The sequence below is a fragment of the Hippocampus bargibanti genome, linkage group LG07 (assembly GCF_051943395.1).
Source record: "Hippocampus bargibanti isolate YZ-2025 linkage group LG07, ASM5194339v1, whole genome shotgun sequence".
In the NCBI taxonomy this organism is placed as follows: domain Eukaryota; kingdom Metazoa; phylum Chordata; class Actinopteri; order Syngnathiformes; family Syngnathidae; genus Hippocampus; species Hippocampus bargibanti.
Genome location: NC_142740.1, coordinates 27,401,201 through 27,416,522, shown reverse-complemented (window position 1 = coordinate 27,416,522; position 15,322 = coordinate 27,401,201). Strand labels below are relative to the sequence as shown.

The 15,322-nt window shown below is 42.8% G+C and overlaps 3 protein-coding genes and 1 long non-coding RNA gene across 7 annotated transcripts in view; 3 read left to right on the top strand and 1 right to left on the bottom strand.

Annotated features, from left to right (window-relative positions):
* LOC148896045 (bifunctional glutamate/proline--tRNA ligase-like) overlaps positions 1–9,922 on the top strand; it is an 85,100-nt gene extending 75,178 nt beyond the window's left edge. Inside the window, exons 2-5 of one of the 4 annotated variants that reach the window (XM_089000025.1) lie at positions 7,834–7,918; positions 8,002–8,101; positions 8,169–8,352; positions 8,526–9,922. In XM_089000025.1, coding sequence (XP_088856151.1) covers positions 7,834–7,918; positions 8,002–8,101; positions 8,169–8,352; positions 8,526–8,581 — 425 coding nt within the window. In that variant the 3' untranslated portion in view covers positions 8,582–9,922. Of the gene's footprint in view, positions 1–7,548; positions 7,919–8,001; positions 8,102–8,168; positions 8,353–8,490 lie in introns of those variants that run through there. The other 3 variants (XM_089000024.1, XM_089000027.1, XM_089000026.1) reach the window with 3 other exon arrangements.
* LOC148896046 (beta-1,3-galactosyltransferase 1-like) lies at positions 1,203–3,618 on the top strand. Its single transcript, XM_089001147.1, has one exon. The coding sequence runs from the start codon at positions 1,618–1,620 to the stop codon at positions 2,719–2,721; it is 1,104 nt and encodes a 367-aa protein (XP_088857273.1). The 5' UTR covers positions 1,203–1,617; the 3' UTR covers positions 2,722–3,618.
* LOC148896044 (uncharacterized) lies at positions 8,652–10,825 on the bottom strand. Its single transcript, XR_016115480.1, has 3 exons — positions 10,445–10,825; positions 10,245–10,365; positions 8,652–10,165 (listed from the first exon to the last, which is right to left on the bottom strand). It is a non-coding gene; the product is annotated as an uncharacterized LOC148896044 (long non-coding RNA).
* Positions 10,826–10,996: 171 nt separating this feature from the next.
* LOC148896043 (uncharacterized) lies at positions 10,997–14,677 on the top strand. Its single transcript, XM_089000021.1, is given in 8 exon segments — positions 10,997–11,273; positions 11,378–11,441; positions 11,527–11,582; positions 11,858–11,891; positions 11,991–12,022; positions 12,131–12,215; positions 12,301–14,508; positions 14,511–14,677. Coding segments are annotated over 8 exon segments (2,724 nt in total). The 5' UTR covers positions 10,997–11,195.
* The last annotated feature ends 645 nt before the right edge of the window (positions 14,678–15,322 follow it).

Sequence of the window (15,322 nt, the reverse complement as noted above, 5' to 3'; positions counted from 1 at the left end):
ATTTCTGTAATTTATTTACATTGGATTTCTTAAGCGCCGTTCAAAACTCTCAAGGACACTTTACAGTCAACGGATAACAATTTGGTGTGTGGGTGGTACTTACACATGGATACAAATGAAACCGTTGTTCAAGCTACTAGTCAAGATACTTCATTTTCTGGAGAATCCAAATGTGATAGCTGCTTAGTAATAATGCTGTCTAAGTTAAAATATGTGTCCCACAGGAGTCAGTTATTGGCCCCAATTTATTTTCAATTCATTCAATAACCTATGTCGGGACTTCCAAGATGGAAGAGAAGTCCAAGACGGTATATATATATATATATATATATATATATATATTACATGCAAACAGGGTCGGATATATCGATAGTCCCGGTTATATCGATATTTTTTCGGACTCCCTTGAATATCGATATAACGAGACTTTACTGTATATCTATCTATATCCATCCATCCATTTTCTGTACCGCTTATTCCTCATTAGGGTCGCGGGGGTTGCTGGAGCCTATCTCAGCTGTCTTCGGGCACGAGGCGGGGGACACCCCGAATTGGTTGCCAGCCAATCGCAGGGCACACAAAGACATACAACAGTCACTCTCACACTCACACCTAGGGACAATTTGGAGTGGTCAATCGGCCTGCCATGCATGTTTTTGGAGTGTGGGAGGAAACCGGAGGACCCGGAGAAAACCCACGCTGGCCCGGGGAGAACATGCAAACTCCTCACAGGGAGGCCGGACCGGGATGTGAACCGGCGACCTCTGCACTGTGAAGCCGGTGTGCTAACCACTCGACTACCAGGCCGCCATATATATATATATATATATATATATATATATATATATATATATATATATATATATATATATATATATATATATATATATATATATATATATATTTCAGCAGTGGATATATATATATATATATATTTCAGCAGTGGATCATATACAGTAAAGTCTCGTTATATCGATATCGGATATATCGATAGTCCCGGTTATATCGATACTATTTCTATGCACGCACGGAGAAAATTACATGCAAACAGGGTCGGATATATCGATAGTCCCGGTTATATCGATATTTTTTCGGACTCCCTTGAATATCGATATAACGAGACTGTACTGTATATATATATATATATATAATGACGTCCCTGATCCACTGCTGAAATGGATGCTTTGATCCTCTCCTCTTTCATCTAGAACTGCTTCATGTCATCACAAAGAGGGTACGGGAAGTCCTAAAGAATGAATGACTCTCTGTGTCTTTGTGTTGTCATATTATTTGGCATTTTCATGTTTGTTAAAGTCATTATAAGTGCCTTGTATGCTGGGTCCGAGACTACAGTAATTTCATCTGTGCTGTATGTATGTATGTATGAGATATATATATATATAATGGCCTGACACAAAAATGATCCTCCTCCGATGTCATAAAATGTTTTTTTTCTTGCTAACAACCAAAGTAATGTGTTTTCAACCTGATCATTGATTGCTTTTTGTTTTGGTATTCTTTTTGACAAGTACTCAACAACTTTTGGCAGGTATTCTTTTTGTTGAAAATGTTGGCACATGGGGTTGTCGAATGTGATACTTTGTTGTCGTATGTGGAATGAAGTTTGAAAGTTGTCTCTCTCATCTCTCAGGCAGGCAACGTTGGAGGTCACGCAACATGAACAAATGGTGCATAACTACACGAGCCCTCCGCTTCCTCTGTATTGCGGCACTGGCACTAGTGTGGCTTTATTTCTGCAACCAGCTAGTTAACAGAGCAAGTGACCAGAGATCTGGAGGGCTGCTACATAATGCACCAAAATGGAGGAGCGAGCAGAAAAGTCCTGGAATTGGCAAGCCTTCTCTCACTGGACCTCTCGCTGGCCAAAGCCCGTACGTTGTGGCTTACCCCTCGACGTACCACTTTCTTATGAATGAGCCCCAAAAATGTGACGAGCAGAAACCTTTTGTGGTCCTGCTGGTTCCCGTGGCACCGCACAACAGACGTCATCGAGACAATATTCGCAGCACCTGGGGTGGTGAAAGAGTGGTTTTGGGCAAAGTGGTCAGCGTCTTCTTTCTGATGGGGCTGCCTGGCGCTCAAGCTGCCGAAGGCCTGGATGAACAGTTGCGGCAAGAGAGCAAGGACCATGGCGACTTGATCCAAAGTAATTTTTTGGACAGCTACAACAACCTGACCATCAAAACCATGGTGATGCTGGAGTGGCTCGACTCCTACTGCTCCGGTGCCTCTTATGCCATGAAGATTGATACCGACGTCTACCTGAATGTGCCAAATCTCATTTCCTTGTTATTGAGTGCGCCAGCCAAAAACTACTTGACTGGATTTGTGACCACGGGTGCAAGAGTGATAAGAGATCCCACCTCCAAATGGTATCTACCGGTGGAAATTTACCCCAAATCATTTTATCCACGTTATCCTCAGGGCATGGCTTATATTCTGTCTTTGGACCTGCCTAAGAAGCTTGTGGCAGCTTCCAGACACGTTCAAGCCATCTACATTGAAGACGTCTACGTGGGGATGTGCATGGAATACCTGCACATTCCCATCACAAACCCACCTCGGCGGAATGACTTCCATTACTTTCCAGTCAAATACAATCGCTGTGTGTATTCCAAAATTGTTGCCACCACCTTGGCTGAAGATATGGATGTCATCGAGATTTGGAAAGATGTACATCAATCAGGGGGGGCCTGCTAAGTTGTCAAAGCGCAATTTGCACGCGTGGAGGGCTATCCCCCGCGTATGCTTTGCTGTAGTCGTTTTTCAACTTCCCATGACCTCTCGACGCGCTTCCCACGAGCACTTGAAACCGCTACGTATTTCCTATCCATTCCTATTTGCCAAAAAAAGAGATGAGGTATAGGATGTTCTTTGCACTTTTTTATAGTTTAAAGCCTTTAATCGTCCCACGACGGGGACATTTGCAATCTTTTAAAAGGCAGGCAATACGTATTTGTTTTCTTTTTCATCAAAATGTATTGAAGGGCATTCCTCCCACGCGCAGACCAACCTCGGGGGAGTTAACTTCCATCTCATTCCGGTGCCGTACAATCGCAAAGTACGGTGTTGTACTTGGTCATATTTTCATCTTTTAAAATGCAGTCATTTATTTTCTGCACGACCTTTTTTTTGTCAAGCGGCGTACGGGCGTTGGGGGAGTGAACACGAGAAGCTGCACCGTTGCCATCTTGCATTTCATCATCTCGTTCGTGTATTTCCAAAACCATCAATGTTTCTTTCATATTTGGATCCGTTTGATCTCTGCTGTGTAATAAATAGTGATGGATGTTTCTAAACGTCTTGAAATGTATCGCTTGATCTCGGTCAAGTAGTGTTCGAGTGTTTGTGAGTATGCACCAATCTCTACAATAAAAGAACCTCATTGAACCAAGTTCACCTCCTTTGGAATGACTCGTGTGTCCGTGACTTCAAGCCGTAATAGCTTGCTTGCACGTGTGATTCAAAATACTCTGTGTGTTTTCACTTGTCTTCAACTTGACGAAGTAAGGCAGGCGACAGACATCATGTCATGAATTGTCAGCGTTTTGTAGCCACCAAAGAGAAAGCAGCTATGGTCCCTCTGAGCACATGACACATTCCGTATTGATCCCCCACCCTTCCTGCAAAAAAAAAAAAAAATAAAATCCAATTCCAACCCAAACCCAAATCCAATTGGACAATCTCAGAAGTGTACGAATGAATATGTTGGCCATTTCTATCAGCATCTGCGCGCTGCGTAATGTGGCGTAACCATCAAGATGTGCATGCATGTTTTGCGTGCATAACCAGCACAGCTATGATGATGGAGTGAAGGGCTCATCGTCTGGCACGTAAGGTGACTGTCACGGTTTGCAAGGTGATGATGGCAGTAGTGCATTCCAATAACGGGTTGTATTGGAGAAATTGTCTTCAAATAAAGTCAACAGGAACAACATCTAAAACGTTAAAATCATTTGAACAGAAAAATACAAAGTATCAAACCAAGAGTAAAAGTCTGCCAAGATGGAACAAACGCATGCGCACGCCGCATACAATGCATACAATTGCATTCAAAGCATACAACAATGACCCGACAGCGAATGGTCGTGCCGGGAGTCCTTTGGACTGCCACTGATTGCACCTGTGAGGCGGCAGACGGGACTGAGAGCGCTACCCGTTGGTCGCCAATCCGAACGTGGCAGTCCGCCACTGATCGGGACGACCGGCACCTATGCAGGTGCCGGCTGGGCCGACAGCGCCGCCCGTTGGTCGCCAACCAGATCATGACAGTGACCTTCTCCACTTTGTCACGAAGACACCTCCTTATATGCTGTGATTCTGTGCAACATCACACTTTCATTATCGATATCGATACTCTGCATGTTTTTCCAAATGTTTTTCATGAGGTAAATCTGCAAGGAATGCACTTTTCAAGAGAAATATGTATGAAGTATTTCAGGCAGAGTTGCAAGCATATTTGTATGTAGTATGTCTAGCATATTTGACAATAATAATGACTTTGACTTATTTGAGAAAAAAATCCCAATATTCCTTTCAACTTGTCTAGGACTTTATTGAGATTTTTTTTTAAAGGAGAAGGATACTTCTACCCTAATTATATTATTGTTATTTTTTGATTCTGTCCTTTGGATTCTTTATGTCTGCTTTTATTTTGGTGAGTCATGCTGTATCGTTCACATCCATTGAAATACTGCCCCAAGAATGTCAATTCACAAAGTTTCATTTTTTGAGGGATTTTCCAAATCACGGCATAATTATTGAATCGATTCAAACTTAAAAACACGATTAAATGAACCCAAATGAACGAGTTGTGTCATCTTCTAAACAGCAGACAGTTCCATTTGTTGTCGCTTATAAATGAAATGTATGATTATTATTTTGAGAATCGGTACAGAAAATGAATGAATGGATGGATGGGAAAAAAATGGAAACGGTTCATCTGCAACAGCAAATGCTCACCTATAGAGGTCGCTACTATTAGTTGTTTTTCATGTGCGGCCCATGAAAAAAATGAGGAGGCGTGTGACGTCATATGCTGTGACATTTTAAATGTGAAAACTAAATTAAATTACCATACATTGAAGTTTAATCATGATTATATAATAATTTATAATAATAATAATCATAATAATAGTATGTGGGTTTATGACCTAATTTAAAAAAAAACACCTTTTTAAAATGTTTTTTTTTCACAGCTCTCAGTGGTACAGGAGTGGTCCATCGATGAAAAGGTTTCTTCAGCCGTCATCTGTACAAATTTGAAGGTGCCGGACGTTTCGCTTCTTATCCAAGAGGCTTCGTCAGCTAACTAAAATTTGCTGGTAGTTTTGGCCCTATATACGTATATATATCCCGACTGTCCAGACGTGACGGTGCCAGACTATGCTCTAAGGTTGGGGGGGAGCAGAGGACCATTCCCTGAGGCTACACTGATTACTTCTATTGTCCTGCCTGATTATGGGGTCTACGACTGGCCTGATCTCCCCGTTTGCACTGGTATCACCTCATCAGCATAACTAAGCCTATGTTGCCTAATAAGTCTGTTGTGCGAACGATCCAAATTGAACCTCACTCACGCCACCATGGCGATTTAGTGAAGGCTTTTGCTGTTTGATGAAAATAGCTTCTTTGACCGCATCCCCCTTTCAAAGCATCTCTTTTCTTTGGCGAAGATTTTAACCTCATTGTCGTCAAATGAGTGGTTGCTAGCTTTTACTGCAGTTCCTGCGCTGCAATTTGCTCTGTCTGACATTTTGAATTCTGTTCCTTGACTATAATCATCTTGATGAGAAGAAGCAGAAGTTGATAGTTCCCCCACCTTCAAATGCCACGTGTCTCGAAGTGAACAGGTGTAATCAGGTCGAATCAGTTGAAAAGAAAAAAAACCCTTTTGAACCTTGTGCTGAAAACTCAGATGACAGGGAAATGGTGTCACGTCATCTCTGTAGCCCATTTAGGAGGGGGGGGCGGGAAATCCCACCGTGAGTGAGTTTTTGAAAAACAAGAAAGCAAACAACCAACATCTTTGCTGAGTGATCGAACCTCCGTGGTGAATTTCCATATCGCAGGGGCGCCCCCTACCTTTGATTTGTCAACTCTCAAAATCTCCACCAGGGGACAACCCCTCACTGAGATTTTACGGCATTTGACACAATTAAATGTGTAAGTGTGTAGCGTTTAGCTTTGCATTATTTAGACTTCAAGGACAACCGACACCATTTTTTTGGTTTGCTAACTGATATCAGAAAAACGTTTTATAGCATCGAAAATACCCAAAAACACACAGGCTGATATTTTTGGTCAAATGCAAATGCAACACCAATAAAAATGAATTAGTGTCCCAAAACTACTTCAAAATGACCTCGGAGATGGCGAGTTTCAGAAGGTCCCGCCCCCTTGGCGGGACGTCTTGCCTAGCTCGAGAATCAAAACAATGGCTACAGATTCGGAGAATATGCTTTCTTGTTCCACATCCAGTTATGAATAGGATTGAAATAGTTCTGAAGAGGAAAGCATACATGTTTGCAACCGATTCAAGGAGTCCTTCCGTGTCATTTTGAGGCAACAGGGGGCGGGGGGGATTGTAGCACCAAAAAAGAGGCAGAACGAGGCGACAAAGCTCTGTGTAAGATTAATTCCTTACACAGAGCTTTGTCGCCTTCTTCTGCCTCTTTTTGGTGCAACACAAAGTTTTCAGGCCAACTCAAAAACAAGACTTCCGGAATATTCAGCGTGAGTCTTAAAAGGTAAACTATAGCTATATGCGGTGGAATCTTTGTCAAATACGCTCAGTAGAAGTCTTAAGCGTCTTTCCATCACGTCAATGTATTTTGCTGTATTGTTTTTTGTTTTTTTTTGTAAACCGTGTGTTACATCCAAAAGCCGCCAGCAGAGGCAGTCCAAGGTCCATTGAAGAAATATATCAGCCTGTGGAAACGGGCTGATTCATTCCTCACAGCTCGGTGGCCATTTTATTGGCTCTTTTTGGGTGAGACAGAGGAAGTGCTGGATGGACAACATTAAGGAATGGACAGGCTGCAGCTTCCACACCCTGCTACGAACTGCTGAAGACCGAGAGCGCTGGAGATCTCTGAGTGCCCAGACGTCCATCATGTCACCCCTACGGCCTTCAAGGCCAATGGAATGAGTGAGTGAGTCCCCCCCGCCCGTTTGCCTAAAAATGACAGGGAATAAATTCTTTAATCGATAGCAAACATGTATGCTTTCCTCTTCAGAACTATTTGAATCCTATTCATAACTCGATGTGTAACAAGAAAGCATCTTCTCCGAATCTGAAGCCATTGTTTTGATTCTCCAGCAATGCAAGACGTCTTGGCGTGACGTCACAAACTGGGGGCGGGACTTTCTGAAAATGCCCAATTCGCAGCTCAATTTTTTGCGGATTTTGGACACTTTAAGTCATTTTTATTGGTGTTTTGCATTTGAATAAAAATATCATACTGCGTGTTTTGGATGCTATAAAACGTTTTTCTGATGTCAGTTAAAAAACAAAAAAGTGACGTCGGTTGTCCTTTAAAGTTAAATGGCTCTTCCTGCTCTTCGTCACTGACCGTGAATACATTGTGATTAATTTAGTGCAATAAAAAACATGTATCCGATTATTGCGTTAAATCCGATTATTGCGTTAAAACTATCCATTCGATAACTTAACTGGACAGTGATGCCATAGTTAGATATAATCCACAATTTTACGTGTAGGAAAAAATACCACCACTTATCATTGTCATGAGTACTGGAGAAGAATCAGTGTTCATTTTTTTGGCTTTGACACCATGCCCGTGTCTTTAGGAGCCCTCCTGACCGCCAAGCATGTGAAAGAAAGCGTGCAACCGTCAGTGGGGGAAGGCAAAGACACCCGCCTTCACGTCTCTCAGTAAGCAGGACAACTTCTGTCACCAACACTTTCCGTGGAAGAGTTTTATAACTGTTTTTTTTTTTTTTTTGTCGTGTCTGCAGTGCCATCCAGTTCAGTGATGCCAACTCCATCAGCCGATACTTGGCGCGGGTGGCGCCGGGACTGGACCTCGATGGAGCTAACCTGCTGGAGCAAACTGAGGTGTGTGAACGCTTGGGAAATTTTTGTGAATTTTCAAAGTTGACAATGGTAGTTGACGTGACTTCAGGTGGTCCTGGAGGACGTGGCCATGCTACATATCCAACCGGACCAGTTCACCTATACTAGCGACCACTTCCATGTCATCATGCAGCTGATGGCGGAGGGCAAAGCCTACATCCATGACACCCCCCCCCCTGAGGAAATAAAAGTGGAGCGGGAGCAGCGTCGCGAGTCCAAGTGCAGGAATAACAGTACGTAGCAAACACAAAGCTGCTTTTGCACCACAATGTGACACTTTTCGCCTTACACACTCTGGTAACCAATTAAGTTTGTAAGCCAGGGTTTTACTGTACTCCAAAAACAATTTAGCCGTTTTATGCACGTGGCAGGGGATGGTTCCAACCTTGCCTTGGCTTTCTTCCAGTGTCTATCCAACCTACGACTTTTCCTGCCCTATCGTGGACAGCCGAGAGAACGTGACTCATGCCTTGAGGCCCACCGAATATCACGACCGCGTTCATCGACGCGTTACAGCTCAGGAAGCCGTACATCAGAATCAGAATCATCTTTATTGCCAAGTATGTAGAACACACAAGGAATTTGTTTCCGGTCGAACACGCTGCACTAGTATCATCATCAAAAAAATTGCAAAGCGGCACTATACAGTTCAATTTGGGCTACTGTTCAAATCTGGGAGTATTCCCGCCTCAACCTGAACAACACGGTGCTGTCCAAGCGCAAGCTCACGTGGTTTGTGGAGGAGGGATACGTGGATGGATGGTGAGGTCCGGCTTCTTTCCCTACGCTACTTTGGACAATGCACAAATTCATGTCACGGGGCCACTATCGTCCCGCTTCCCCACAGTCAGAGGCGTGCTGAGGAGAGGGATGACCGTGGAAGGACTGAAACGGTTTATCGCAGCTCGGGTATGTCCATTGCATCGGTGCTGTTTTTCTTAACTCGTTCACTGCCAGACCATGTGCAAAAATGAGCACACTCCAGGGCCAGGGTTTTTGTCTTTGTTTATTATTATTTATTATGATATAGTATTATTTATTTAAATTATTATTTTTATATTATTTATTAGAATGTATTATTAATTCTTTTTAATGTATTATTTTGTATTTTTTTTGTATTATTATTTATTTATGTAATTTATTATTATTATGATGTATTATATTTATTTAAATTATTTTTAATTAATTAGTATTTATTATAATTTATTATTAATTTATATTCTTTTTAATTTATTATTTTTTATTGTTTTATTTTTTGTTTTGTATCTTTATTTTTTTTATTTTGTTATTTTTTATGTATTAGGTATGATCTATTTTTCATATTCTTATTCATCATTCATCATTTAATTATTTATAAATAAAATGTATTATTATTATTATTATATCTTTTGGGATCCCTTAATTAGCCTTTTTTGTAACTAAAGTGTCCTTGAGAGTTTTGAAAGGCACTTATAAATGAAATTGTTATTATTAATATTATTATTATTATTTTGGGTCCCTTAACTACATTTTTTTGCATCTGTAGAGTGGGCACTACAAAACTCTCAAGCATTTGAGAGTTTTGAAAGGTGCTTATAAATTACATGTATTGTTATTATATCTTTTGGGGTCCCTTAACTAGCATTTTTTTGTAACTGTAAAGTGTCCTTGAGAGTTTTTAAAGGCTCTTAAAAATGAAATGTATTTATTATATTTTTGGGGTCCCTTAACAAGCCTTTTTTTCCTTTGTAAAACCAATATCAGCCACCCAATTAATCTAACCCTAACTTTAAAAACAATTAGTTTTCCTGACCTCAGATGCAGGATGTTGGGAAGTATGCAGTTATGCGGCACCCGTACAATCTTGGGCAGGCCTGTCGTTCCAGATGTGTGCAAAACGTACGCCAAACCTTCTGTTGCTTCAGGGAGGGATGGAAGCTTTTCAGTTTTTTGCACGTCTTGCTTAGCTTCCGTCAGCGGCTCAACCTGGACCAGTGTCAGTTTGAATTTCGGCAACAGTGCACATACTTGCACGCTCATGTGCTGGACGATGGCCTCCTGGAACCTCTTCACAGGAAAGGAAAATACGAAATTTTAATCAGTAACAATAACTCATCGAAATAAATTAAAATGAATAAAATGGGACCTGGAGGAGGTCGCTCTTTACAGCACAGAACCTGAGGCGACAATTCATCATAACCAGAGCAGAGACACGTCCCGGAGCATTTGGATCAAGTGGCACATAGGCAGCAGGTGTCTGCAGGATCCTGCTCCGAAGGAAAAAAAAAAGTACGAAATAAATATTGGGCCCCTTATACAAATATTTGCAATATTTCGTAACCTCACCCAAGTATCCACACTGGGATGAAGAGATCGTCGCTATAGTATAGTCCGATTATGCCATTATTTTGCCCGCAGTGTTGTTGCACAATGCGGCAGAGTTCGTTGGAAAGCTCTCCAAGGTCTTTGTAGAGGAGTGAGATCGGATCGCTCGTCGATGACCCGCCGTCAAATGTCACCACCACCCGCTGGGAGTGAACCGAGGCGGCGGTGGCTACGAGCCCGTGAAGCGTTCCGCTAGACTGCATGCTACCAGGCCTCACATATTATATTCATTAATATATAATTAATATATTTTATCGGTACTTTTTCATATTAGCTCAATATCGAACGCGGATACGAAAATAGAGGTTGTTTTTTTTTTTGGTGGAGGGTCCACCACTTCAGCCATAACATTGTCGCGTGATGATGACGCAACATGCTTGAAAGTTGGTGCGTTCAGTACTTGTTAATGTTACAAATATGCCTCAAATATCGACACCCACGAAACTTTATTCGAAATTTATTTTCGTAAATCCAAACTTTTAAACATAAATAAAAGTTGCTGCCGAAACACGAGTGTAATGTACCTTTCATGTCAAGATGTTTTTTAAATTTTTCAAATTTACTACATCATTTGAACGCGCCGAAATAATCTCGTCCAATCAGCGTTCGCCTACTAGTAACGGCCAAGTTTTGAAATCAAGACGATTTCTTCTGTTCCGTTTCTTCTTTATTTTGTCTTCTTCTGTAGTCGGCTCGCTTCTAATTCATTGGAATGGACGACAGAATGAGGCATATGCTCGCCACAAACGGCCTGAAATACAAACGATCGCTGGGTCGAATTATACAAAAGGTGAGTGTCCGATGATTAAACAAAATGAGCGCATTCTAGTTGTAACATTAAATGTTAACCTTGCGAAATATATTTTTTTTAATATTTTCTTCCGCATAACACAGTACTCCAACCTTTCTTATCAAGTCACGGCGATCGAAGTGGACCTCGATAACACCAGTACAGAAGGTTAGACGTTGTTTGTTATTCGTGTCAAGGATTTTGATGAGTGTTTTGACTTGGTTTGGTCTTTCTCTCCTTTTTTCTTTTTTAGCCCTCATGCAGTACATGACGCTGTCGAAAAAGCAGATAGAAAGGATGGAGTCAGAGGTGCAAAAAGTAGAATCTTTTTTCCCCTTCGAACTCTTCAATTGAGCTTAAAAATACTTAACCTTTGAAATTTGACTTTCAGGCATGTTTTTCTTGCAGAACTGAAAATGAACTATATTTATCTCATATTTTTTCAGTCTGGTGTTGTTGAGGCAAAATTTACAACAGATATTTGATCCATAAATAGACAGATACATTTCCTGCTTCATTTTGAATTGGTATTTTAACCAGTCCTTGTCATCAAGTTTAATAACAAAAACTGAATCACTCCTCAGAGCCTGTTGGATTCAAGGGGTGACCTTTTACAGTGTAAGTGTCCGTTCGATACGATGGCACAGTGATGTAACGTAACATTTGTAGATGTGATGTCATCATTAATACAACGGTACTTTTGTTTTTGTTCACTAGCCACAGTGCACAATTCTTCCAGTACTTCACTGGTATGTATGTTTTTTTTTTTTTTTTTTTTGCCATTGTCAGGTTTTCATTAGTTTGGTTTGGAAAAAGTGGCTTTAATTTTTTTTGTATATATACTGTATGTTGAAAAGCTGGACCAAACGCAACAAGATAGCGGACATGATGATGCTGTTTCTAACCAGGTGTCCTCACATGATGATGATGATGATAATGGTGGTAAGAGCAGACGTTTATACCATGCAGAAAGTAACTTGATGGAATGGCGGATCAAAATGAAGACATTTTTTTTTTTTACCTCCAGCAGAAACGTCTAACGTGCATTCCCACCAGAGCTCGTTCAACGGCAAACAAAGCGACTTTCCAGAGACTGATGTTCTCCCTGAAGACCAAGACGAGGAGCTGGAGTTGAGCCTGAGAAGTCAAGGCAGCAATTTGTCCGATCTCTACCCCAGCATGATTGATCGAATTGGACGGGCGCAGCAACGCTGGCATAGTTCCAAGAGGGCCAAAGGTGTGCTCCGGAAGTACTGCAAGTGGCGACGACAATCTGGCAGAGGCAGCCATGTCCACTCCATTGTCACAAGCGACGGACATACCGTACAGAAGAAAAAGACAAAGAATCCAAGATCCGGTTCTACAAGCCAACAATACTCCCCTTGGAAGGAGCAGAGCGTTGAGGCTATGGACCTGCCCCCTTCCGTAGAATCTCCCAAACTTAAACGGATAGAACTAAACGAGACCTTAACTGTGGGAGAACAACCATTAACCCCCAGAAAGCTTTCTGTCTCCACTACCAGAGAGACGCCATCTGTGTGTGTTCTCAGTCCTTCCCCGTTTTCTCGGTACTCCTCTAAGGTATCCATGGACATGTTGCATAGATCCAGAATGTTGAAGCGAGAGCAGCCATCCTTGGGCTTCCTCAGTCCATCTCAGTCTATTGGTACCTCTTCACGAGTGTCTTTGGACTCCAAGAGGTTGTTATTCCCTGATGCGATAGATCAAGAGTCTACAGGCATGCAAAGTGCTTCGCGGTCTTCTGATTCCTCCACGGAAGTGTCTTTTGACATTCCCTTAAATGCTGAGAAGCTCTCTTGCGCTGCTGCCAAAGAGCAGCCATCCATGTGGCTCTTTAGCCCTTCACGGTCATCTGGACCCACCTCAGACCAGTCCCCAAGATCCAAAAGGCTTAGTCATGCCGCTACCATAGAGCAGCCGTCTATGATGGTCCTCAGTCCTTCAGAGTCTTCCAGTCCTTCACATTCTCGTGGTGCCTCCCCAGACCAGTCGCTGAGATTGAAAAGGGTTTTTACTGCTGCTGCTGAAAAGCAACCAGACTCGTGGGTTTTCAGTCCTTTGCGGTCTTCTGGTCCCACCTCAGACCAAAGCCCATGGTCCAAAACGCCTTGTAGTGCCACTACAGGAGAGGTGCTGTCTTCGTTGATCCACAGTCCTTCAAAGTCTTTCCATCCTTCACAGTCTTACAGTTGTTCCCCAGACCAGTCACTGAGATCCAAAAGGCTTTTTAACTCTGCTAGTCGAGAGCAGTCATCTTTGTGGTTTCTCAGTCCTTCAAAGTCTTCAAATAGCTCTCCAGGCCAATCCCTGAGAGCTAAAAGGCTTTTTAACGCCACTAACAGAGAGCTGCTATCCTCTGGGGTTCTCACTCCTTCGCGACATTCTGGTCCCTCCTCAGACCTGTCCCTGAGGTCAAAGAGGTTCGCCCTTGCTTCTTCCCAAAAACAGGATCAAACGTCATCGTGGGTCCTCAGTCCATCACAGTCTCTCAGTCTTTCACCAAGATCTAAAAGGCTCTTTACATCTGCGGCCGATGAGCAACAACAGCAGCAGCTGTCCTCGGAGGTCCTCAATCCATTCCTGTTGTTTGGTCCCACTCCTGACTTGTATCCTAGTTCCAAAAGCTTTTTATCTTCTGCTGGCATTGCTTTCCAAAGCAGAGACTTTAAAGAACGACCAAACATCAATGGTTTTCCGGACAGGCACAGTCCCTTAAAAGTGGGGATGGTGAACAGGGAAGGTCTTCAAAAATCTGATCAGGCCTTCTCCAGAAGCCCAAACCCTACTCATGGCCTCGGTTGCTCCAGGCCCTCTGCTTCCCCACTACGAGAGCTACTTAGGACCCAGGCGCTTCACCCCAAGTCCCACTTTGACTCTCCTCCACGGAGTCGCAATAACCTTGGCCGGCATTTCTCCTTTGACTCCACCTTGACCTCTGCAATGGGAGACCCCACATACACCAAAAAAGACCTGGACGAAGATTACGAAAAGCTCTACCACAAGTTCGTGTGCCAGAGAAAAACCTCCAACGGGCCCCTCGGCCGAATGTGCCATGGCTGCACCAAGGCGTGGCGCTATCATTCATCCCAAACACTGATGGCACTGGCTTTGTCACCGCACCGCTTCGAGCTGAGGAAGCGCCACCGGGAGTTGGGTCGGGAGGCGTTGTCCCATTCCAAACGCTGGAGCCCCTACTCTCCGGGGTCTAAGCGGCACGGAAACGTGACGCGAGACGGCGCCTTCGTATGCCCGACGCCGAGGTTTCCCAGTGCGGTGGCTTCAACGAAAACATGGATCCAGGTTATAGTGGTCGCCCACTATTGGGGGATTCTATTTGGGCCCGTGGTTTGGCGGAAGAGTGCTTTCTTGGTAAGTCTCCTTAAACCAAGCATGCGGTAGGACAGATGGGTTCAGTTTTTCTCGTTTTCGTCAATGATTGGTCTTTTTTTTTTTTGTTATGCAACAGGAAATGCGGGAGAGGCGAGTGACGTCACAAGTTACGACGAAGCTACTGAGCTGTGTGTTTAAAAGTGAAGAGGTAGTAATACTTGCTGAGTATACAAGTCCAAATGTCCAGTTCAGCCTTCGAGAAGCAGTTTTTGCTTTTTTTGTGCTAAACCTTTGCTCTTCCTCTCTCACATGAACAGAAAAATGAAGACCGTCACCCGAGAGATCAGAATAGAAGTTGTGGTTACCCGCCACCGCTGGGGGTTTCTGTAAATAGCGGTTTTCATTCAATTTGCATTTTACATGAAAATATTGTATGTGTTGATACATTTGTTACCATGTGCGTATATATGTTGATATGTTATTTCTAATAAAAAGTAATTAAAAATGCTACTTTTGGAGTTCCTCTGCGAATTCTGTCAACCTGAGAGCAGGGACCAATCAGGGCAGAGTCCGGCACCGCCACGTCTGGACAGTAGATAGATATATATATAGGGCCGAAACTACCAGTAAGACTTTAGTTTACTGACAAAGTTTCTTGGATAAGAAGCGAAACGTCCGACACCTTCAAAGTACAGATG